The sequence below is a fragment of the Rhagoletis pomonella genome, unplaced genomic scaffold (genome assembly GCF_013731165.1).
Source record: "Rhagoletis pomonella isolate Grant_MI unplaced genomic scaffold, Rhpom_1.0 Rhpom_scaffold_00002, whole genome shotgun sequence".
Classification (NCBI taxonomy): domain Eukaryota; kingdom Metazoa; phylum Arthropoda; class Insecta; order Diptera; family Tephritidae; genus Rhagoletis; species Rhagoletis pomonella.
This window is the reverse complement of record NW_023458556.1, coordinates 29698929-29724674: the sequence shown is the minus strand read 5'-3', so window position 1 is coordinate 29724674 and position 25746 is coordinate 29698929. Positions and strand designations below refer to the sequence as shown.

General features: G+C 35.3%; 1 protein-coding gene across 3 annotated transcripts in view; it reads left to right on the top strand.

Annotated features, from left to right (window-relative positions):
• The window catches only part of LOC118733395 (integrin alpha-PS1), a 246410-nt gene that overhangs the window by 163180 nt on the left and 57484 nt on the right, over positions 1–25746 (top strand). For 2 of the 3 annotated variants that reach the window (XM_036462764.1, XM_036462765.1), the window contains exon 2: positions 23996–24123. In XM_036462764.1, the coding sequence (XP_036318657.1) occupies positions 23996–24123 (128 nt within the window). Of the gene's footprint in view, positions 1–23995; positions 24124–25669; positions 25694–25746 lie in introns of all 3 variants that reach the window. The other variant, XM_036462763.1, reaches the window with a different exon arrangement.

Here is a 25746-nt window from a genome sequence, read left to right as displayed (position 1 = left end):
AAATATCAGGAAGGTTCTGCAAATTCACATCCGAGCGAATTTAAACGCAATTAAATTTGAAGTCAAATGTGACTTTGCTCTGTGACCGTCAGTTACAGTAGCGGCATTGGACATTTTCCTTTTAAAACAAAAAAAAATATATTAACGACGAACTAGCCAAAAGTGTAAAATGCCATTTTCAGAGAGCCTTAAGAAAAATATGAAATTTTTCAAAGGAACTTATTAATTTTTTAATTCAAAGCCATACTTTCCAAAGTCGTTTATATCCTCATAGGAAGTTTTGCGGCAAGTCGCGCTAGTTTGCCGCCCTTAAAATTCATTAAGTGGCTTTACATTACCTATGTGTGAGTCCAAGGGCTGTATGTCTGTCAGAGAAGATTATGACTTGTTTTCTCTCTACGGGTCTTTAAGCAAGGCTCCGCGCTGCCTCCTGCATGGTCAACACTGCAAAGGTCGGCAAGTTGAAAAATGTTTCTAGCCTCAGTTCAGTTGAAAAAACTTGGAGTTAATCAGCTGAAATTCCGGAATGTTTTGAAGCTGATAGACTTGGTTCCAAAAAGTAAGTAAGAAAAAGCAGAAATTAGAATGCACGACTTTAGGGTACTGGAAAAAAGGCCATTCGGGAAAGGTGTCATCTTAAATAGACACCAATCTGATGGACCACTGGATCAAAGATGGAATGCGTGTAGGGCAGGGATTTTCTATGAGTAAGTCAATTTAAAGCTATCGTTTCGAAGGCAGGATCATGCATGAGTTTTCCAGGCGAAAACAACATTTACTCAAACAGCCAGGTGACAATTCAGGCAATATTCTCTTCCTCACAACTAGCAGAGCGCTGTAGAAAAAAGTTTGCCTCAATTTCTGATGAATTTGAAGTCTTCCTAATATGCGTCTCAGGCCTAAGGACACTTACAGAAATGGGACAGCGATGCGGCTCTAAACTAAATGCGTCCCGCGAGGTAAACATGTGAGCCTCGCTCAAAAAAATCAAGAATAAATAGAACTACCGAAGCTTACTACTCGAAAGCTGCATAGTATAACCAGGCTTTTGTCGCACAAAAAAAAAAACACCGTTTTCAGAATTATGTGCCACATATGATTCTCTGAAACTTCCAACTAAGCACCAGTAGCTCTATGTTTAGCGTAGCAACTAGAACTTTACGATTTCGTGACTAATTAAAAACTGTGTAGGCGCAACGAGAAAAAATAAGAAATTGGAGTTATACCAAAAATAGAACAGCCAAAAAGTACAAGACAAATGCTCGCAATTTCACGAACCGACGCCTAATTCAATTAGTGGCAAAAGGCAAAAAAAGAAGTGAAATGCAATGGAATAGGCAAAATAAAAGCAGCATCAAGCAGCATGCAATGCCATCAAGAAATGTGGCAGAATGTGGCGCAACGCAGACTTTCCATGTGAATTTTCCTATTAATGTACATACATACATACATATGTAGACGGTGCCGCTGCAAACGTACCGCAAAAATGCATGCCATGGGCCAAGCGGTTGACTTGTGCAGCACGGTGGCATGCTTCACTGCCGATAAATGCCACAAATGCGGCAAATGTTAAGATACTTATACATACACACGTTTGTGTATGTATATCCACAAGATCGTCGCTTGAATTCAGCCAATTGGCAAAATTAATAAAATAGTAGTTACTCATGGCTGAGCTGAACGTTTTGCGGCGGCAAGCTAACAAGACACGATATAAATGGGCGCAGATGCGGAAAACTAATTTGTAAAATATTATAAAAAGGATACATACATATGTATGTATCTCTATAAGTGTATGCACGGCTGTGAGTATGTATTGCTTGTTAAATAATAAAAATAGAAGATGTGGCGCATGCATATTTGCTATAAATAACCAAAGTTGCGCCAGCATTTCGTGCACAATCCGTTGCATGCAAAATTGTTTTTTTTTTGTTGTGGTTTTTGGTTGAGGAATCCAAGAACGGCTAAGCTATTTTGTTTTGAAACAAGCGACCAGTTGGGTCATTCGGCTATGATTAAGTATGGCCAATTTTGCAATGACAAAAGTCATGATGTTAACAAATTGTGCCAAGCCAAAGCTATTTATTTGTAGTGGTGAAGGTGCCGTCTCAATGATAAGGAAAAATACGATAAATAAGCAAAAATAAATGGCAAGAAAGTAGAAGTTCGCTAATTACTTTGGATAGCTTGCGAACCTAATGAAGACACTGTAAGGAGATGGTAGGGTTGGAATTGATGTGGACTAGACCTTAAGAGGGCGTCTTTATGAGTTGGATATTAAATATTTGGAAAATTTAAAGCATCAATTATTTAACTGAGCACTATTTAAATCGAAATTAAATTCACACCCTTTCGTTGTAATCTGATAGCCAATCCTTGTTGAATAACTCAGTGAGAGGGGACGCGCCTAAACACTTGTTTTGTGGTGATCATAAAACAAGATTCAGGTCTTCGAAAAGAATATAAATGTTGTCCAAGAATTTTACTTAAAAATTACTTTTTTATCAACAGTGAAAATTTTCTTCTCCCTTGACCTCCTAATAGACCAAGTTTGTTCCTCTTACACCGCTGCTGGTTTGAAATTGTCGAATCCTTCGAAAAAAAAGTCTATGAAGACAGTAAACTGCCTCTTATCCATACAAACATCGACAATTTTTTAAGCTATGTGAAGCACTTATAGTTTTCGGAAATATTGTTTAAAAAATGCCTATATTTCTAGTGGATTTTTATATTTTTTGTTCTACGGAATTTAAATTTTTTACGAAAAATCTGCACCAACTAAACTGTAAACTATATTTTGAAACTATTTAGTTACTATGTAATTCTGATAAATTTTTTTCTTTAAAAAACTATGTACGAAGCACAACTTGTATCCAACATTAGATTAAAGAAATGACATGAAGGGGAGCCACCTTGTCTGAAACCTCGTTTAGTATCACACGGCTCGGAGAGATCCTCCCCAATTCTGACAGAGCTGGTGGTATCACTCAACGTGGAGCATACCAAATTCAGTCATTTTCGCATCTTTACGTGCTGCCAAATGCGATTGAGAAATCGAAAAATAATTGGTATGTATCACGAGACTACTCCAATATCCGAAGTATGGTAAATGCCGGGTATATGACCTTATACCGTCCTGCAGCATTTTTCCCTTGTCTTCAACTTTTATTAGATTACCCAACTTTCTGATAAAATTTTAAGGCCTTTTTTCACACTCACGTACTGCGTCAAGTCTCATTTTAATACGGAAAGTGCATATCTTTTTCCGCTTCCCTTTTTTTCTCTCTAGCGGTGTCATATTCGTCATCGTACCAGTTGGTCTGAAATACGACTTCTTCTTCTTGTTATTGGGCGCTGTAATCGCCTAAGCGACTTTGGCTGAGTCTGTGACAACTGACGCCAATTCGCCAATTGGTAATGCCACGTCCTTCTCCATTTGGTCTTTCCATCGCAGTGGGGCCTTCCTTCTGCTCTTCTACCACCAGTGGGAAATATAGTTGCCCAGTTTGCATTTATAGGTTTGTTGAAAAGTGCTAGGAACTTTTCTTGAGTTTCTGGTCGCACTTTTTTTGCTGCACAAACGCGTATATTGGCTGCAGTTGTCCGCATCGCTGTTCGGTTCTCGGATCGTACGGGAAGCTACGGGAAGCGTGCCTCTGATTTAGTTTCCTTTCTTCTGATTTGGATACAGCCTTGATGCTCGAACCTACAATGCTCTGCCGAACCTGCACACCTCTGCTCTAGACTAATTTGCTTCGGGTCCCAGCGAAGTCGATCAGCCTTAATTCCTTGTCAAACATTTTTTCGTGGATTCTGAATTTTCTAAGGGCGAGGCCAAATATACCTTCCTTGCCCACCATTGACATTTTATATCGTGTCTTCAATCACTCATAGAAGTGGTCTTTGGGCACTTCGCCCTTCTCTGCTGTTAGATATAAGTGAATCTCGTTTTGATGCTGTAATGGAAATTACTTGGCGACAAAGTTGCTCTCCTACCACAACCTCAACAACGAATTGACGCTCCTTCACATTATAGCTATAGTAGACCTCGCAAGGTCCTTCGTTTTCGTTACCTTACCCCGACCATCGCATTCCGTGTATGATGGTGATTTCAACCTTAGCTATCGTGCAGAGGCGCCCTCCATATTAAGGGGGTTCGTTATCTAAAAAAGAGGGCACGTTGTCGATTTCATTGGAAAACCGAGCCGAATACTTCGGAGTAGCCTACTGAATTTCCGTTTCTTTCTGGCGTTACCCAAGCCTTCGCAGGGGATGCTGGCGTATATCCGTGCATCTATTTACTGCAAAACCAGGAGCCACTCTGTATCCCACAGAACCTAAACGTGAAATGTGGTAGACAAAATGAAGACCATAGACTACGTACACTTGATCTCTTTTATAACACAGATATAGATTTCCTCATGCTGGATGCCCGACAAACGAATATATTTTACAAAAGAAAAACGAAAGCATAAAAAAGTAAAAAAATTAAATAAAAAATGGACGAAGATTAAGAAACATCAAGCAAGTAAAATTATCAATATGCATTTAAGGTTTTTAAAGATAAAAAAAGAACGCAATTACTTATTTTAAATTAGCAAACAGAGGGTTGGGTAATGCAATTGCATCATGAAGAACATACAATTTATGCGTATACATTTGCATCTGTATGCATCTACATATATACATACTTGCATATACAAAATAACAACTCACATAAAAGTGAATATATAAAACGAAACTCTAAAAACCGTTGCGAAATCATCGTTAAATCACCACAGATAGCAAAAAAAAAACAAGTTAATAAAATAAATTAAACAATACACAGGAAGCAATCTACTGAACCTCTCTAGAATCGCAGTGCCAAGCCAAAATCCGCAAGCATTACAGAGTAATGTACAAATAAAAAGAAGCAAACTCCAAGACAGCTCCTCAATCTTTGCAAACTACATACATATGTATGTACATACATACAACACGACATACGGCGCATTTAATGTCCCGACGTAAAAGAAGAATCAGTTAACCACTAATGCAACGCGTAAGCTTCCTGTTTACGGTTTACCGCCTTTAGCGTGCGCTTGAGGAGCACCCACGTCGTCATCAAAGTCAGGCTGCCTGAGTCTAAAATTGCTGCCAACGGTTGGGCATACAAGAATATGTATGTATGTATGTATGTGAGTTAAACACTGTTATTGCTCGGTAGTAGATGTTTTTTCGAAGTCGCTATGTTTTTCTTTTGCATTATTTTATTATTTTTTGTTGCATCCATTGCGTTTTCACGCGCCAGAAGCGTTATTACCAGACATGCATACATACATACATAGTATGTAAAACATGTGCATTAGAGTGGTACAAAAAAACAAAATTGTATGTTCAGCTCTCACCCGCTAGGTGCTTTCCATTGGAATAAGAACAACCCCCCTTTTTTTGTAAAAAAAATATATAGGTATTTATTTATAGCCTCAAAGCCCATGAGATTAGTTGTGCATGTATTTGGTAGTGGTATAGAATTCGTGAAAATCAGTATTTCTCTATCGGAAAAAATATGGGTATTCTTGTTTTTGTTTTTTGGCCACCCTAATGTGAATGCATGACTATGAAAGTAATACTGACAGCCAGTCCCAGATGCAGACAGTGAAAAACACTCCTGTAAAATTAGCAAGGAGCGTAGCTACAGACATACAAGCATGCCTGTAAAATATATGTGCATATAAATAAAAAAAAAGTAAAAGAAAAGCTCCCACTCATTTAAGAAACAAAAACAAAAGTTGTTAGAACATAAATATATTTCTGCAAAAACACAACAAACGCAATATTCAAATGCACATTAAAGCTCATGTAATAAGGCGTGTGCGATACACGCCCATCTGTTTTAATGCAAATTTGTTTGTTTGACAGCATGAGAAAATAAACCTTAACTATCTTATGTATATGTACACATGTATATATATATATATGAAAATAACGATCACTTAGTGCTGGCGCATGCACTATTTTGTGTTTATTATATTAAGCCGGCAATATTATTACAGTCATAAATTCGCGCCTTCAAAAGCTCACATCTCCGGTGGCCACTACCGAGAGTTTCGATTTTTTATGTTTATCTAACACTTTCCGCTCATCCTCCATTTATTGTTTGTCTTTCTATTCCTTCTTGGCATTTAAGTGTACACATAAATACGTCCTGACTTTATTATTCACAAATTGCACTTTTCAAGGTGTAAAAGGAAGTTTTATAGAATTAGAAATACTTTTACCCCATACAGCGTGAAAAATACACAGTTAATTGAATTTTTACTGTCTTTTGTCCTCTGTGGATATTATTCTCAAATTGCATTTTTATATATTTATTTAATTGTAATATAAACCCACGTAGTAATAAAAATTTGCCAGTTACATGTAACATTCATCTGAAAGTTTAACCCAAGGGCGGGAAACATATTAACCCATAGCGGAAAAACTATTCAAACGCCAAATTTTCAAATAAGGACTGATGATAAATTTTTAACCAGCTGCCCGATTTTTACAAACTAAAGCATTTCACATTTTCACAAGTTCATATAAAATGTTAAAAAGAAAAACAAGAACATTTTAGCGGCTGAACCCTCAAAGCTGCCGAAGACAAATTTCTTGTAAGGTCTCTTTTGTGAACTTCATTTCTCTTTTAAGGTTCTGGTACAAAATGAGAATAATTCTCATGAGAGTTGGAGCTCATATCCATAGTCATCATCAGTGCTCGGACTTCTACCACTTTTTTGAGCATATAAATAACACATCTACCACACAAGGCCTAAAATCTACCAAATATTCGCGTTTTTGAGTACGTTTGTTTTTGTTCGCCATCATTTTCTGATTATTTTTTTTTATTCTAATGCGAAAAATTGTCCAACATTATGTTAAAAAAAATTCTAATTTTTACTTTAGTATACTAAAATTTAAAAGTTTTTTCTAGATATTATAATTAAACAGTTTGGAATTTAACTTTTGCACAAAGTTTTATATTTGGATTTATATGATTTTTGTTAGCTATACTTTTATAAAAAAATAATAAACATTGAACAAACAAAAACAGTCAAAACTTGTCAAACTGGCGCGACCTTATTAATTTCGGATATTTTCCGTTTCGTAATACATAAAAAAGAAACGTACGTAAATAATAAGTTATCCAAAAAATCTTCAAGATTTTTTTGAAATTCGCCACATTTTTTCTAAATTCGACCACACAGAAATTTGTTTTCGTCCGAGCACTGCTCACTACCAATTAGACTGTTAGAATGAAAGTGAATTCCTATTCCCATGAGAATTGCTCTCATCGTTTACCAGAGCCTTACGCCTTACTTTGGACACTCTGGTGTATTGGCTTCACTCGGTACTAAATGTACGTTATTCCTTTGAAACCACTCTTAGGCCACTTGTGCTGTGAAACATGGTCAGACCAAGAAAAAAGTCAAACCGTCATGTAGGCGTAAGATTGGAAGTTTTCCTTCACACATAAATCACTGTTTATTTTGCCCGTCATCACCAATGAACTGTTTCTTTTTACACCGGGGCAGACGGAATGTTCAAAAAGGATATCCGTGAAAATTTATTATCGCCTTTTTTGCTCTCAGTTTTTCAGCGATGCTTTATCGAGAATCGGCTGTTTGAAATTCCTGTCCTGGAGTTCAAAAACTATAACGTCGCGTCGTGTCCTTCATTATTCAGCATACAAATTTTTCAAAAAAGTTTTTTTACAGCAATGCAACTTGTTCTTCTGTGGTCACAGCATTCCCACAATTAGGTTGCAGTCCCATCACCTCAGACCTGCTGAGATTAAGAACGGAATGAGTTTTGCGCCTTAATGTTTCCCAGTCTTTTCTGAGTGAAATAATCGTCCAGTTTCTGTAGGCGGGAGTGCTATAACTAGTTGCGGAGTCCGCAATGCGGACTGAGGAATACCTGTTCTGAGACACTTCTTACTAAATGGCAGATGCCTTACTGCCGCCTTTCTCTCCACGTATTTTTCACCACATAGTTCCGAGTCTTGTGATGAGAAAAACGAGGCATGTTCACAAAAACAATGTAAGATTAACCACATTAACTTGGATTCAGGCTCCAGATGCTGACCCTGTACCTGTAAAGATTTTAAAAGGTGTAAGCCCGGACTCGAATCGTAACAGTCGTTAACGAGCAACTGGTCACGTAAAAATGCATATTTCGGATTATAACAGTCGTGAACGTACTGCTCGGTATTTCGATTCGAGCCCTGGTTTCAGTACTGCATTTTCTCCCTCTCTTCTGTCGAGGGTGGCGCATGTGTAACCAATTTCTTGGGAAATAAGTCTCCGAAAGAACTGAAAGAGTCTCACTGCTTGTCTCAGCTTAGTGTTTTTGTTTAAGGTCTACATAGCAGATACTTAGATATTTGACTCAACATAGAAGTACAACGAATAGGTTTCTTTTACTTTCTGTGTACTATCCATCTCAGCATTCCGTTTGAGGACCCTGTTTAAAATTTTCGTTGAATTACTCCTCAACTTTTGGAGAACCTTATTCCACCACCGAAAAGGAACCAAAATTTGCCTTTGAAATAGCCACATCAACGGCTATTAATGTTTTTCGCGGCATGTCCTTTGTTTGCTGGAAAGTTTCTATTAGCGTTGGGAATAATAGAGTTCTTTTGAGGATCGAGATCTTTGGTATCGATGCTTTTAAGGATCGGGTATTTTTGGGAGTACTGAGTACTTTCTTTGAAGAAAAGTTTCCTCACGGTTTCACGGTAAAATTGGGTAGCTATATAAAATTCAGCTCACTACATTCGTATTTAAGACTTTCCGTGTTGCACGAAATTTGTGTGTCACTGTAAAATTGGCCATCAGCGAGGCGCAAGCGATCGCCCGCAACAAAATTGAGCTAAACTTGACAATTACCAGCAATGCTCACTGTCAATGTCGTGTCATTTTAGCCATTTTAACCACTTCAACAGTTAATTTTCTCATTCTTTATCTTTTTTTTATTTTGTTTGCTCTTTTGTGCGCGCACTTTTCATTAACAACACCGTAAATTGGCTAAACACGAAATGGTCGTAAAAAAATCGTTTATTGGCATAGTCGCTTGAGCAGACGCTAAGCGTCAAACACATGGACATACATGTATGTATTTATAAGAAAAAAAGCAAAAAACAAAATGTCATTTAAACTATTCAATTGTTTTGTTTGCCAATTCAACTTTGAAAGCTTCTTGTGTGCACATTGGTCATTATTTGCGCTTCGGCACTTCTGCGATTAGCAAGTTGCCTTTGCACCACTTCGCAAAGTTTACTACAACTCAGGCACGAGGCCCAAAGTGACAGCATGAATGTCAAAACATCATTTTGCACCAATATTTAGTTGCACATACATACATACATAGTAGTGCACAAATGCTTGTTCATCCACTTAAGGGCAATTCAGCGATTTTTTTTACTTGCCTCCACTGGACAGAGCGCAGCTCGTTGTTTGATTTCTAGCACCAACACCTACGCCTCTGCCTTGCTAGTCAAACTGTTAGCTACTGCCATCGAAAAGGTCAAAATACAAATTTAGGATTTCTAAAAGTGCCTTCCATCACCTATCCTTTCAATAATATTTGATCATCTGTGATTCCGTTCTGAGTTGCTCTCTTCTGCTGCTTCCATTGTTGATTCTGACAACATCGTGGCTGTTGCACTCAAACCACCTCAAAGTGGCTTCTCCGTACATAAATATATACATACATGTGTATGTATGTAGTATACACAAATCAATCCACAAATATTGTTGTTGTGCCCTTGAGGTCAACATGACAATCAGCGTAAATTACCATCTTGCCAACTTCTTGCAACCAGTTCGAGCGCGTTGCTCTAAACAACTAAAGCATTGTAAGCGGTTCCATGCATTCATTTAACCTGCTCATTACCAAAACCCAATAATTTAAAAAAAAAAACGATATTTGAATAGCGAATTTTGATTCATCGAAAATCTTATTCTGGCAACAAAAAATAAATAAAAGTTATGTAAAAATAATAATTTTTTCTTAAAAATTTTCATTTCAAAAAATTATTTTTCCTTTTAATATCTTAATTTATCTCATAATTTTTTAAGTTATTTTCTTAAACGAAAATTTTTTTTTTTAATATTTTTCTCATAATTTTTTAAGTTATTTTCTTAAAGTTTTTTTTATCAACAATTTTTTTTCAAAATTCGTTTTCCGCCATTACATAAATAATTTTCTTTTCGGGAAAATAATTTTTTCGTTTCTAATTTTAACGGAATAAAATTTCCTTTTCATTTCCTGCGCGTATTTTACATGAATTTTTTATTTTTCTTGAAATCTGCATACTACAGCTAGTTCTCAAGAAAAACAAAAATTTCATGTGGATAAGCGCTCAAGAAATGACAAAGATTTGTTTTTCTATCAAAATTTCTTAAATCGGTTTGCAGTTCTCAAAAAAAATGCTCATACGTACATATATTTATTTCAAGAATATTCACAGCAACGGCAAAGTACTAATTTGTTTTTGTTTTTATAAAAAATATTTTCTCAAAAACTATTTCTTCTAAAAAATTTAACTAGAAAAAAATCTCGAACATTTAAAAATAAAATTCTAGTTTTGAGTTTGTTCCAAAATTTCCTTATAAGACATTCTAATCTAAAAACAGAAAATATAAAACTAGTAAAAACACACACTTTCGGTTGGTGTGCGGGTAGGTTTTTGGGGTAGTATGTTTCCCCTGGTCCTGAAGGGGTTAAATACATATGTATACAAATGTGTATGTACTACATATAAGCCTTAAGCTTTCGCGTTTGCTTATATAACTATGTAGGTACATTGCAACAGTCTGTGTTGCAACACTATTGGTTCATGTCACGACAGTGTAAATCAGTTGCTTGCCCTTTATTTCGCCATTCTTCTAATATGAATGTTGTTGTTCTTGTCACAACATGATTCTCATTTACGTGCAACATAGTTTCTTGACTGCCACTTATAGCGCCTCAATATTAAGACAACAACAAAAAAAAACAGCACCATTTTGATTGCCCTTTACTTTAAATGTTATTGTTAACCAATAAAGAGCAAACATTTCTAAAAGATTCCATTCACCTCTCTAATAATGTTTGAGTATGTTGTGTTGTGTTGTTGTTCTTTTCCATGTCTCATAGCGGCGCTGCTCTCGTGTTGATCTGTGTTTTTTGTTGTTGTTTACGTTACTTGAGGTTTGATGTTTCTCCTGTTACTGCATTACTACTTTTATGTTGCACGTTTCTAATGTTGCTGCTGTTCTTATTGTTGCTGTTCAATAATCGATTTCTCACACCTGAAGCGTGATTCCTTCCGTGTTTCGTTTCGCTTTGTTGCACATTCTCTAACACATTTTCGTCTAACTCACTTGCATTGTTATAGGTTGCCTTGATTGTCCGGCAATTGTTATTAGCTATAAATGGTGTGGCATCAACACTTAGTGAGATGCGCTAGCTGCTCACGACTTCTCAAGCATTTGTAGGTTAAATGTTTCGTTAAGGTTCTTATACATATTTAGTAGGCGGCGAAGATAACGGTTTGAACTTCATTGATCGTGGAAGATAAGTTCGCAAAAAAAAATGCATGAAGCAAAATCAAAATTGAAGCTGTCACAGATGAATAACCATTAATGCAAAAGGCCCTATTTGAAAAATTTGACATTTTACATTAGAAGCAAAGGCTATTCAAATTTACTTATGTATAATAATAATAGATTGGCGCTTACTCATATGTATGTCAGTGTTTGGCCGAGCTTTTCCTCTGATTTGTGGCGTGCGCCTTGATGGTGTCACTCAAAGGGGAGGGTAGGTCCCTCCGACTCCAGTCAGGGAACGTATACTTTCGGAGGTTTGCCATTCCCTGCCGAGGGGCCCGCTGTTAATCAAAAACCTTTTTTTCTGAATTTCTTTAAATGATGTTGCTTTGACCAGGGCTTGAACCCAGGCCTACGGAGTGCTGCTTACCACTACACCACAGCGACCGCTGTATACTTAGAAAATATCTACAAGGTAATTGATTTGGTTCGAATGCAGAGCTCATCACTGAAACAAATGTCTATTTAGGACCTTAGAGAAACTTATTATTTAGAAGGGATGAAAAAATTGGAAAACATTAGACCAAAGCCTTTGAGCTAAAAAGAGTATATATTGAGAAATTAAACCTTTCTTTCCAATAAAAAATTATTTAAAAAATCACGGTACTATCATTTCTTTGGATTTAAGTGCACTTTATTTTTAAGAGTGTACTTCTTTGTATTCAAATAGTCAAAAATGTAAAAGAATCAACGTTCCGATGCGCATATTTACTAGGTAAGTATACTAAACTAAGATATTTCGTAATAGACACGGCTCTTACTGCTGTCATGTTGAGTGAATTTGAGAAGATTGGAGGTGCTTGACCCATCTTTGTCGAATCTGGGCCAGATTTGATGTGCTACCCCAAGTTGGGTCTGTGCTCCATTTTCTGCTTGCCAATTCGGCAACGTACATAGGTCTTAAGCCACAGTTTGCAGGTTTCAAGGGGCCTTAGAATTACACGTAGAATCCTTCTTGACTATACGCGCATAGTCGAAAATATCTCCCATACAAATTGACTGGCCCCAATGCACATACATTGTCAACTAAACAAGTATAGAGTCAATGTTATCTCAGCAAAGCGTGCACCGGAACCCAAATATGATTTATCAGACTTATTCTAGTTAATCTACAAATTTAACTCTAATTTCTCTTTCCCTTGTGGCTCCTCCAGCTTAAAATGTTGAGGCACTTACCGACCTAAGCATGATAATTTTCAATTATTTAAAATCAAAAGAATAAGTACGAGTATCTGCGCCATTAGAATAAAGGTTGAATAAACTTCAATGGCTTTAAGTTGATAAAACTCATAAATCTTGTCGCCTAACTAAAGACACAGTCATGGTATTCAGCAGACAAGCGCCTAAATTTGTAAAGAGAAAATTGACTTGCATACATATAATAGTAAGATACTGCAGAGTGCATAGAGAAGTACCTTGTAGGACTAAAAACCCGTGATTAATAAGTGGTCTAGTTTTAAACTATGCCGGATCTCCATTAGGCATTAAATGACAAAAAATTATAATGGCAAATACTGGCAAAAAACCGGTGTCATTGCATTAAAAAAAAATAATAATTAGATAGCTTCGTCGTGATATTTTTTAAGGGTAGAAATATTTTTCACATCATGCAAATGGTCCCTAGTACGATATCTCGACCACAACTTGACGAATGTTAGTTCTTAAGCGGACCAGAGTGATCTTATCCGCAAGAACCGTATCCTTTGTGTAGCCCCAATAAAAAGTGCTCTCGGTGGAAAGGTGATATCGCCGCGAATAGAATTACGCGTATGGGTAACTCTTCTTGCGAGAAAAGCCTATTTCCTCAGTTTGCGTGACATATCTTCAATCGCATCACAAAATTAGGCGTTTATCATAAGTCCATTGCGGACCACATGACGGTGGTAATCATGCCATTGTCTTTTCGAAGTGTAAGGTGCAATTACTTGAAGACTCTTAGAATACCAAGTAAGGCAAATTTGGTTATTTCCGTATCCATCGAAAGAAAAATGTGCCTCGGCGCACTCTACTCTAGCACGCTTTACTAAATTTTTGTTGGGACAGTTTCAAACGCAGTTCCTGAGAAAGTCGAGGCATCAATAAATTCGGGTATTCGGCCATGAGCATGGGCGTAGCCAGGTAGGGGCGGGGGGGGAGGGCTCGATCAACTTTCAAATTTTCGTTATATATATATAAAATAGTACCCTGAAAAGCCAGCTTAATAGGGTCGAGCCCCTTCGCCCCCCTAAATTTCATTCTGGCTACGCCGATGGCTATGAGCAAAACAATGCTGCACCAAAGTTACTATCGGTGCTATAACTGATTCCTTCGGGATGGGATTTCTCGTGAAATCTACGAAAATTCTATCACAGAATTCGAATACATACATATGTATGTAGCTATGAAACACGATGTAGAGACAGAGGTGGTGCATTCAGCAGTATCGCTACTTTGTTCTCGGCGAAGTTGACAGAATCAGCTGTTTGCGTGACGTCATCAGAGAAATGTCCGCATTAAGTGTGTTCTCGTACGGATTGTTACTATTAATTTTTTCAGATTTTCCTAATAAACCTTTTTTACCATAACAAATACAGAAACAACTTGCTAAAAATTAGTGTTTCTTTATTTTCCTACATTTAACGAACATCGGACTAAGATAGATTTAGTGATAGTCCCGAATATCTCACCGATCATCTTCAATGTAATGATTTCAAACTTTTGTATTAGGTTTAATAAGTAAGATAGATTGTTTTGCGCAAGTACCAGACTATTACATAAAAACACGTTTAGTTTGACAGCTCAGTTTGTCGGTTGTCAAATTACAACCCTGTCATTTCAAAACTACATATCGATAACCGTTAAAAATAAATACTTTTTATCGACACTTTTGATTTAAAAATCAGTAAGCAAGGCGAATTCATACAAGGTGGTGTTGTCGGATCAGCTGGTTTCCGGGCGAATTGTGTTGATTGTCAAAATGATGTGTTTGTTGTACATTCTTTGTGTTCTGATTAGGACAAATTCATATGAGATGGTAGTGGCAATGAGAACAAAAACAAATTTAAAACAAACACATCATTTTGACAATCAGTACAACCACAGCGAGAATCTAAATTCACCGATAACACCACCTTGTATAAATTCGCCTTGGTTCTGATTGTCATCGTGCTGATAATTTGTTAGTGTATTTTTTTTTTGTCTTTGTGCGGTCGCTATCACCTTGTATGAATTCGCCTTGGCAGTAAGCTTTCAAATCAGCACATAATTTCCCTACAGGGCATTTTTAATTTTTAAGTCAAGCTAATATTTATTTGTTCGTTGCACAATTGATTGCATGTATTTTGTTATTATTATTAAGTAAGCACGAAGATTTGTTAAATGCCGCAGGCGATCGGCACTTTTATCTATCCATCTATGTAATATTTACCATTTAGCTTTTTTATTTGCTTTACTGTTCTTTTTTTCGTCTCTCTATATGCTAGCTGATGGGCAACTGCCAGCTGGTGGTTTGATCGAGGCGTTGCTTGTGGGCCGCCAATTTTTATGTGGGCAAAATGATGCGGCGGCGGTGGCGGTGGCGGCGCTTTTAGTTATGTTTTTGTATGTATTCGTAGCTAGGCCTTAGCTTGAAGTTAGTGCGCTCGGCTGGTAATAAAGCCGCAAGCAAACCTTGCAGACAATAAATGTTAAGTGTCTTCCTACTTGCAACCGGCAAGCATAAAACAACAGCACAAACAAACGCAAAACAACAACAACAATAATAACAACAACATTAGCTATAACAAGCAGAGCGGTAAAATAACAATAGCTGCAGTCATAATAGCAATAAAAAATGGTGGTAAAAGCGCTGCGCAGCCAAGCATAGGCATACGTAGTACATACGTACATACTTACGAATAGCCAACATGCAACACAACAATGCTAATCTATGTTGCACGATTTACTGCCACTTTAGGTTAAATGCTACAAAATGCTACAACGGCAACTAGAACAACAACAACAACAGCCAGCTGCTGACTATGGCCCACTGCATGATTTAGCACATTCCGGCCGGCAATAAGCGGCTATTAGCGGCGTTAACGGCTTGACTGCTGGCAAATGAATGTATTGTTCACATAAGTGAGTTTACTTTTGCATAGATGAGCTGCCATGTCCGCCTCCTACACAGATTTGTCTACATTTACTTAGCTCGCGATCATCCTGGCTGTTGCTTTCAAGCCAAATGGAATTTGGTGCTTTTGCAATCATATTTCGGTTATGGATTGCCAGCTATTTCCCCATTTTCACTAGTTTTCTTCTCTCTCTCTCTCTCTCTCTCTCTGAAAAAGAAGTGGCATTTGGTTTATTGGTTCGACTTGCTTACTCCTTTGCTTGCTTTGCGTTTTATGACCCTCGCATTTGTTTTTGTAGCCTAAGCGCGTACATGAACTCTGCTACGTTTTCGATTGGGCATCTATGCGCTTGTCTTTGCCGGAATTTAATGGCGTCAAAAAATGCAAGTACCCAGTACGTGCAAGACGGTATTTGTTTGTTCTCGAATCACTTTGTTTTTTGCTTTCCGCTACGTGACGTTATTTTTTCTTTCTTGCGTGCATTCCTCCTCGTTCGCCCCCACGTCATTGCACTAGCTTGTTCCTTGCAAGACACCGCGTTGCTTTTGTTTTTATTATTCGCACACCCTGCGCCAATCTCGCTCTGATTTTGTGCTTTTCCATTTCATGCAAAGTCTCCGTTTTTCTTGCCCTAACCAGCAGCATTTATTTACCTACTAGGCTTTGTGCAAAACCTACATTACTCATACGGGCCCCTGTCCCCCTTAGCGCATCCTTTTTGGTCGTGCGCTACACTCCCACGCTGCGCCGTACAGTGGGGAAAATGAAGGTGGTCATGACCAAATCAGTCTACGGGTCTCAATTTTTATCCATTTTTTTTTTAATAAAGGCTGATGAAATTCCTAATCAATCAATAAAAAGATTGTAAATCGTTTTTATTTTGTTATAATTGACCATACTGTGTATACTAAAATATTGACTAATTAAAAAAATATATATATATATATTTTAAAAGTATAATTTATTTTCCTTTAAAATGAGTATATGAATTTGTAGTTAGACTTAGACTGTTAGGAGTTTTCATAGGGTAAAATTGAAAAAAAAAACTGCTGTCCTTAATTTTTCGACCTTTGGCCATCGCTTACTTCCCAAATGTTTATGAAAGTTGTTAAATATGTAGTCTGTAGCTCAAAGTACCATTATTTGCGAATAAATTGATATCTAATTTATTAGAGTCAGATACAAATTTTCGAAGTTAGGCACGTTTTTTAAATACAGCCTTGAATATATGGAATTTATTAGAGTGATTTTGACTCGATTTTTCCAAACCCAAATCCACCAGTTTTTTTTGGATATCTATAGGCGGTTTTTTTGAATTCCTGATTTTTCAAATAACGAATATTGAACAAACCGTTTTTTTCCATTTCATATAAATCTTGACCTCAATTAAAGTTTTGAGTTTTTCGAAGTTTTCAAGGCTTTTTCTAGTTTAAGGGAAACCCCTAAATAGTTTTAAAATTATATTATAGCTAATTTTGAAATAAACTGTGGGGGTCTTCATCGAACGTGAAGTGCTGATAATCTTGATAAAATTGCATTTATTTTTGATGTTGCTGGGGCCAGAAATTGAATCATGGGTCCCCTGATCTAAAAAAACTTTTGCACTTTTTTTTTTTTCTTTTCTAAATAAATGCTATCATTACTGTTAATAGTTTTTTTGGTAATTTTTTGTCATACCAATATAAGCATTTTCACTATATGAAAACTATGTAAAATAAAACCGGTTTATCCGGTATTTTCTTACTTTCAAAATCGGGAACCGATTTTTTCAAATTGCAATTTTTCGAATAACTCGAAAACCGGTTTAAAAAAATAGCCAAATAATCGAACACCCTAGTATTATGTATATTTCAGATCTTTGGCATAGTGCGGCTAAATAATGATTTAATATATATCTACTCAAAATTGATTTTCAAAATGGCTTTCTTGGTTTTTAATAAATTCTTAGGAAATTTTAATACTTATTTTATAACCAAATAAAAACAATTTATAACTACTTTATACTGCAATTATTAATGAGGTGTCCCTTTACTAGTTGAAATACAATTGGTTTTAATATGTGTATTTTTCAGAACAATACTCCTTGTTTTAAAAAACGCAAAAAAAAAAATTTAAATTTATTGTAAAATAAAAAAGTTTGAAATCCTTTTCCTCTAAACTGATTTCTCCACGTCCACCTTCATTTTGCCCACTGTGCGCCGGGTCGTGGTGTATAATTGCACGTCTGGTGTAAGGCTGTGGCGTGAAGTCTAGAATCGACTTAAATTGCCTGCTCATGTGGCGTCATTTATTGCAAATGAGTTTTCAATTTTTATGTAAATATTTAGGCGCGTTTTGTAGAGCTTCCTTTCTTCCCATTAAATGTCGTCATCTCTTTCTTTTTTGTTTCTAGCTTAGTAACTTCAGTGGAACTGCGATTTTTGCGCTTGAAACCACATATTTACGCACATATGTAGATAATACGTTGGCGTATTTCATTACGACAGCACACTGCAGTCCTCTTCATTATTCCTTCTTGTCTAAGCACATCATCATTTAGACATTTTTTTGTATTCCACCCACAATATGTTTGTTATTTTACATAATTAGCATTGACCCGTTAACTGTCAGCACTTCATTATGCTCTTTTTCACTATGTATGAGTTTACTGTGCCCTACTTTTTTCCTATAATTCACAGCGAAATGTAACTAATCCCATAAATAAACATACATACTTATACATTCATACCTATGTATGCTTATATTCACCCAACTTGCTTACTGCCGCTTTACTCGGCCAAATGGTAATCTCAAACGTTTGAGTTAAAATCTTACTGTCACTCACTACCCGCGCCACTGCTGTGTCATTGGAGACGCCTTCTTTTTTGTTATGTTTGAGAAGCTGCACTATCAGCTGACAGGCGACCTTTAAGGTGACGTTGTACAGTAAAACATAAACGTGTTTTGTGTTAATAGCTTCGCGTATTTAGACCAAAAGAGATAAAAGCCGAAAGATAAGCTGACATGAGATACGCTGTCGCTTGCGAAAGAGTTTACGAAACGATGTCAAAATGAGATCACTCGAAGAGGCTAAAACGCAATTTGTTTTTCGTTATAGTTTATGCAATGCTGGTAGTGTAACATCAGTAATTTTTTGATATTACATACTGCGGTACTGTTAAAGCTGTACATTATAGACTTAACGACCTTCAATACCTATCTCCATATTCTTCTTCATTTGCGCTATACTTAATCGCTTAAGCGACTTTGCCCGACTTCTCAAATGCACGTCAGTCCGGTTTGCTTTTCCGTGGGCAAATTTACCAAAATATCCAATGATGAAAACTTATCAATAATATTTTCGTTAAGTCATGGGGCTTGTCTGCTCATTTCACACTTTGGATGTGCTAAAGTCATTAGGCCCATAATGATTTATGGTATTTTATTATTAGACGGAATCACAAAAAATGGGTATATCAAAAAGTTAGAGGGTGAGCAGAGAATAGCATGTCTGCGTATAACTAGTTAAGATTCTAAACCTCTATCCGACTGGCTTAGCTACAAAGGACTTGGTGAAAAGGTCAGCACTAGTACTGAACATGACGAGACAGTTAACACAGTGACTGTTTGGTACAGCAACTTGCAACAGCAGACGGAAACCTCCGACTATTTCCCTGGGTCAACTTTGAAAAGGGACCGAAGGTAGTAATGGAGCAAGACCGGCTGAAGAGGAACTTTATTCCATTTGCTACAAGTCTTTGTAGCTATGATTACTAGCCCAATGGGTGCTCGAACTCAAGGGGATAGAGAGAACGAGCTGGCAGATGAGATGGCTAAAATTGGGCAAGCTTGTCTCATGAAAAAAAGTACCATTCTCAACTTTTTCTTGTGCACTGCCTCATACTTAGACCTTATCGTTAAACTTTTTTGCCATTTGCGTTTAGTATATTACGACCTACCTACCTTGCGCTGTATCTTTTTTCTAACCGAAGAATATTCCGCACTTTGCCAGTACGATCAGTGCCCCAGTATCGGACGGCTTCGGCTCTTCCAGTAGCACCAATGCCCCTGGTATCACACACTCCTGAAGAATATTGCTCTTAAAAAACTAATTACGATTAAGATCTGAAAAATTACTCCTCCATACATTTCCCAACACCGGCCACCGGGAATTGGTCTATTTGAGGTCTTATCGATAGTCCAAGCTAACCTAAGTCATAGTCCGCTTGGTCTTTTTCACACATAAGTAACCATCATCTTCCTCTGCTATCACAAGCGGATTGAGAGCTGAAGTATCTATTTCTGAAAAAGCCGACATCGGTATGTGAAAGATAGTTTGAGAGTATCTTAATCCTGACTATTCAAAAAAAAGCTGATATTAGCTCCAAGTCAAAAACGTGTAAAAGAATAAAAGAAATGAGATAATTTTAATTAGCAAATCGCAAATAAATAATCAAATTGATGTTTGGATTGAAAGTTCTATTAAGTTCTAAATAACATAAATTTATTACTTGTTTGAAGAATAAAATCATGAATAAAATTTATTTTAAATAAGAAATTTAATTTTTTTGTGATTTGATTCGTCAACCAAAAAAAAATTTATTATTATCAATTTGATTGATGACTGTCCAACTTAAAAATACTTTTCTTTTATACAAGGCTAGCACGAATTTAGAGTTTTTCAATGCAACTCTAATCACAAATAAGTTTTATTTTTTCGACGAATCAAATGACAACTAAATTTTATTTTTTTATCTGTCCAACGAATCATATCACAACTAAATTTTATTTTTTACTTAGCAGACGAATCAATTCAAAAATCAAATAGATTTCTTAATTTAAAGCGGATTTGAAATCAAAAAGGATTTTAGATCACGCAAACCTGGTTATGGCTCGCCTCATACTGCCGTCTATACTCTTTTTGTATTTATTTTATTCTTGTATTGAATTTTTTTTTTTGTTCGCAGGCTTAAAGTATTTCGGAAATTTGTATGTATAGAAGAAAAAGAATAAAAATTAAAAAAAAACTCAATACACCCCCTTTTCCATACATAAATGTTGAGCTCATTTCCCAATTTAAACGAATAATATCTGACATATTTTCTTTATCTGCATACTCAAAATTTTCCACCAACACTAAGTACCACTTAAGTGTCACTCATATTTATTACATTAGCAATAATTTCCACTTAAACAAAACACCAAAAGAGTTGGAAATATAAATGTTGAAGATTTTAAACAGAAAATAAAAGCAAAAATGCACTAAAACTTCAAAAGCAGCTGTTAAATCGCTTACATATATCCAACTTACTAATACATTCAACTCCCCTCCCAAAAATGTACTTTTGCACTTGAGCCATGAATTATGCTGATTACCATAAATACATAAAACATGCACCACAGCACTTCACAATTTAACAGAATGCAGAAACCACAAACAAGCGAAGTGAGCATTCATGGCCCGGCCCGCTCCCGCCAGCGAAGGCAAGTAAAGTGCAGCAGCGCTAATGGGTGCAGGGGGAAAAATCGGAGTGCTGCTGTAGTGGGAAATGGAGAAGTAAGCCGCAGAGTTATGCAGTTATTGCACTTTTCTTGCTTGGTTTTTATGTTTTTTTTTTGTTTCTTCCTTTCTTTCTTCTTATTGTCAAGAGACCCCAAAAACCAATTTGTAACGATTGCCATTCATAATTTTTAATTGCCTTTTCAGCCACTTGAAAGCATCAAAATAACAAATTCGTTTATTGGACGACTGCAACGTCGACAGCGGCAGCGGTGAAATTAATATTTATGCACTTTTTTCATAAGTATACCTACTTACATACATATGTATGTATGTCTATTAGGGTGGTCATTAAAAATATTAACATCTAAATATTTTATTTGGCGCATCCGCGAAAATTTCAAAATTTTAAAAATTGGTTGGGGTTGCGGGGTTCGGAGAATTTTTTTTTTTTTTTTTAACAGAAATTCGACAAAATTTTCGACGTACAAAATAAAGACACACACCAAAAATTGCAAAATTTTAAACAAATTTTTTAAGGGTCGCTAGCAGGGTTTATAGAAATTTATTTTTTTATCCCAAAAAATTCGAAAACATGTTGGCTTAAAATCTGTTAAAATTGTCATATTATTGAAGGCTACCCATACAAATTTATAAGCATACTGAATTCTAGTTGGTCAAAGTAAAAATTTTTTTAAGAATTTTTGCTATTTAAAAAATTTGAATTTTTTCAAATTCTTGTAGATGTCTTTATTTTGCATGTAGAACAAAAAAAAAGGTGTGCCCAATCATGTTGATATTTTCAAAACCACCCTAATGTATGCATATGCAGATATGTTTTTATAGAGAGTGGGGTTATTGCCACCGTATTTAACCACAATTCCCTGCCACTTAAGTGGTGAACTGTCAAAATTAGCTTTACAGGCAAAAACTGTTCGAAACAAATGAAACTACTTTTACTACAAAAATGTATAAAAAAGTAGTTCACTTTGTAAAAAACTAGGTGCTTCCTTCTATTTAATTTTACCTTTCCATTTATAACGCCGAAATGTTAATTTCTATTGCAAACAAAAGTTTGACGCCTCAACGCAGACAGACACATAAGAAATTATAGAGCCCAACCTATCGGCCATTGACTGCAGTGAGGCAACACTATAGTAATAACGAAAACGCTTGTCAGATAACTACTGTCAATTGCTATATACATATGTACAAATGTATGTTTGTATGTATGGGGATATGTAGATATGCATTCATATATGTATATGTATGTACCTATCAACTACGACCACTTAGCCGTCCGGCCTTGCCTTATAAAGTGTAATTTTTTAATGTGCACCAAAAAGTTGTACCAAAATTTTAATTGAAAACTGCAGCCGCTGCTTATCAGCTTACAACTATCTATCAGTCAAATGCATGCGTAAGAGTGTGTTGCTCTATACACTGAAAAAAACACTAGGCACTAAGGCCGCCTAGTGGAAAACTAGCAATTTACCGCACGATTGAAACAGTTGACTGTGTGCTGTTATAGATATGTATACAGTTTCACATTTACCTATGACTTGTTGTGGTTCGTCATGTAACGCCTCACATATTTGTCTTCTATGTATGTATGTATGTATTTATTACTATACACTTGCATTAATTTATCTACATAACTTGTCTGCTATCAGGTGCCCGCTGTGTTATTGTGTTCATTCACCTGACACATTGCTGCGATAAAAGTAAAATGAATCAACTATTTACACTTCAATACGCCGGCAATGAGTATTATTGTCACCAGTACAACGATATGTGTATATGAATCAGATTAAATTTCTTGTTGAAAAATAAACTTGTTGTGTCTAATTCAGCCGGAGTATGCTACTTAAGTATTTGCCTACATATACATATGTATGTATATACTTAGAATTGAATTAATTTTGTTATTTGATTACTTAGCATGCATTTTTATTATTTTATTATTTTTTTACAGATATAGGTATTCACTTATGTGTATTTAACTATTTTCTATGTATGTAGGTGCAAGCATATGCAGATCATTTCATTAACACAACATTAACACGTTTCGGTTAATCAGCTTAATTGGTTATCAGTAGTGAACATCTTTTATGAACCAATTTGATTATCGTTCTTTTCTTCTGTAGTGTATTCTTGATTAAAACTCTTCAATGAAAATCAAATGATTAGTTAATATGGCTTTGGTGCCGACTAAAATGGTATTTGAATATTTGAAAAAGATGCTTATCGCTTTTTACTGTGACTTGACAAACAATGGAATTTTTGGTTTGTCACAGTAGGGGATTATGATTTTGTAATAAACATTTTGGTTTAATAGTTATAACATTGTAGTGGCGTGAAGATGTTACAAAAACAACAACCGAGATCTGAGGCCATGAAGTAAATAGTACTCAAATAAACTGCATCCTTAGTTTTGTTCTATCACGTAATTTTTCTTGCTTTTAATTTTTATTAAGTTAGAAGCTATATCCTTGTCATAAAATACATTTTACTTTTTGGTACTTCATTTGTTTAAGGACAACCCTTGTAATTGTACGATTAATATTTTGGTTGAACCCCTTAACACAAAAAGTTCATATGTAGGTGTAACCAAAACACTATAGATACCTAGAAATATTGTGATGGCTACGGCGTTATTTATTTAGAGAGCTGTCTACATGTTTAATCAGAACAGATAATTTCTATGGTTACCTCTAGCGAATTACAAACTAAAGCAAACTACAAATTTAACAATATCATAAATTACCGATTTTTTAATACAAATTTTATCTTCTCTTCTCTATTTGCAGGCTACTAGTTGGTGCTCCTTTAGACAAAAATCTCCAGCCGGGTACAAATCAAACGGGTGCACTATATCGATGTCCGATTACACAGACCCTCAATGACTGTGAACAAATCATAACCGATGGACGAAGATGTAAGTTTTAAGGCCCATAATGGTGGTCAAATTTTTCAAAAAAAAAAAAAACAAAATAAAATCTCACACAAATTTTTTAAGCATTCATTTATTTTAATGCTTCGTAGATATTTCCTTCAGTTAGAATTTATTACTAAATGTAACTACAAAAATTAAACAAAAAAGTTAATTTTTAATCAAAAATACTTAGTTAGCTTTAATTACTTGTGGCCTATATAAATTCTTTAATGCTTTAATTCATCATTCTTCTACTTGGTGAAGGTTTTCGTGTTTCTTTTGTACTATCGCATAGTCAAGTGTTTTGTCACATTTTTGAAAAACCAAAACATTCCAAAATTTAGTGTGTATATTTAATTAAAGATGGTGTAATGAAATGAAAATTTCCTCTTTTTATTTTTTTATGACAAGGAAACTATATCTTAAAGAATTTTATAATTATAATAATACGTAATAAATAGGAGTGTAAATAATTTCATTTTTTCCATAATTAAAGAAATTTATGTAAGTCCTCTAATTTAAAAATGAAATTTGTAGTTAGCAAATTGGATGCTAATTAACATAAATAACAGAATTTAACGAGAATTTTGCAGTGAATAATACCTGTGCTGATTAGATACTTATTTACGAACTGTGTATCATTTATTTCTTAATTGCATAACTGAAACTCGAAAAATTTTTTTTGTACAGTAAACTGCCGAAAAATTGTGACTAAAACATTTTATAAAAACAAAATAATTTATTAATACTAAGAAAAAAGCCTCTTAATATTTTTATCGTTTAGATTATACATGTACACCCCTATATGCCGTATATAAGGGATGTTCTTATTTTCAAATAATTTTTAGTTTTCACAAAAGCAATTTGGGTAACAAAATTTTTTTCGTTGAAATGTCTACGACAGTTTGAATCGAATTCTTTTATTTCCAATTTGTTTACCTTTTTTATCGAATATTTTGATGTAAGCTGTTATATTGGTGAGATAGGGATATATAAAAACAAATCAAAAATGTAATATTAAATTTTCAATTAAAAAATCGTTAAAACCGGCATGCAGGGTCGAGAAAAATATTTCTTGTACAATTTATCTTTTACTTACTTTCTAAATTTAAATACTCAAAAAAGGTTTTTCGTTAAAGTAATAATGAAAAGCGCTAAAATATTACTCCAAAATTGGGATAAAGAATTTTCCGTGCACAAAAAATGAAATTCGTGCGCATAAAATAAGAACACCCCTAATGTATATATTACATTTATTGGCATACCGATTCAAATACATAATTTATGAAATAAATCTCCTTTATTGTATACATTTTACCGCCCTAATTTTCCCTTTTACCTACCTTTTAAACCCAATATGAAATTTATAAAATTTTTATTTTTTCTCTTTTTTATTTTCTTCCCCTTTTATACCGAAATCAATTTATAAAATATCCAAACACATTCCACATAATCGGTGCTCCATGGATTCCTTAAAATTGTAAAATATGAAACAAATATCAACTATTTCTTAAACAACTTCAACGAAAAAAATTTGCTTCTTTTGTAGCGCCTGAAGGAGTTTATGAACCTAGTAAGTGGTATGGGTGCTTTACTTGTTTATCAATTCCTAACCGATTTTTTTTT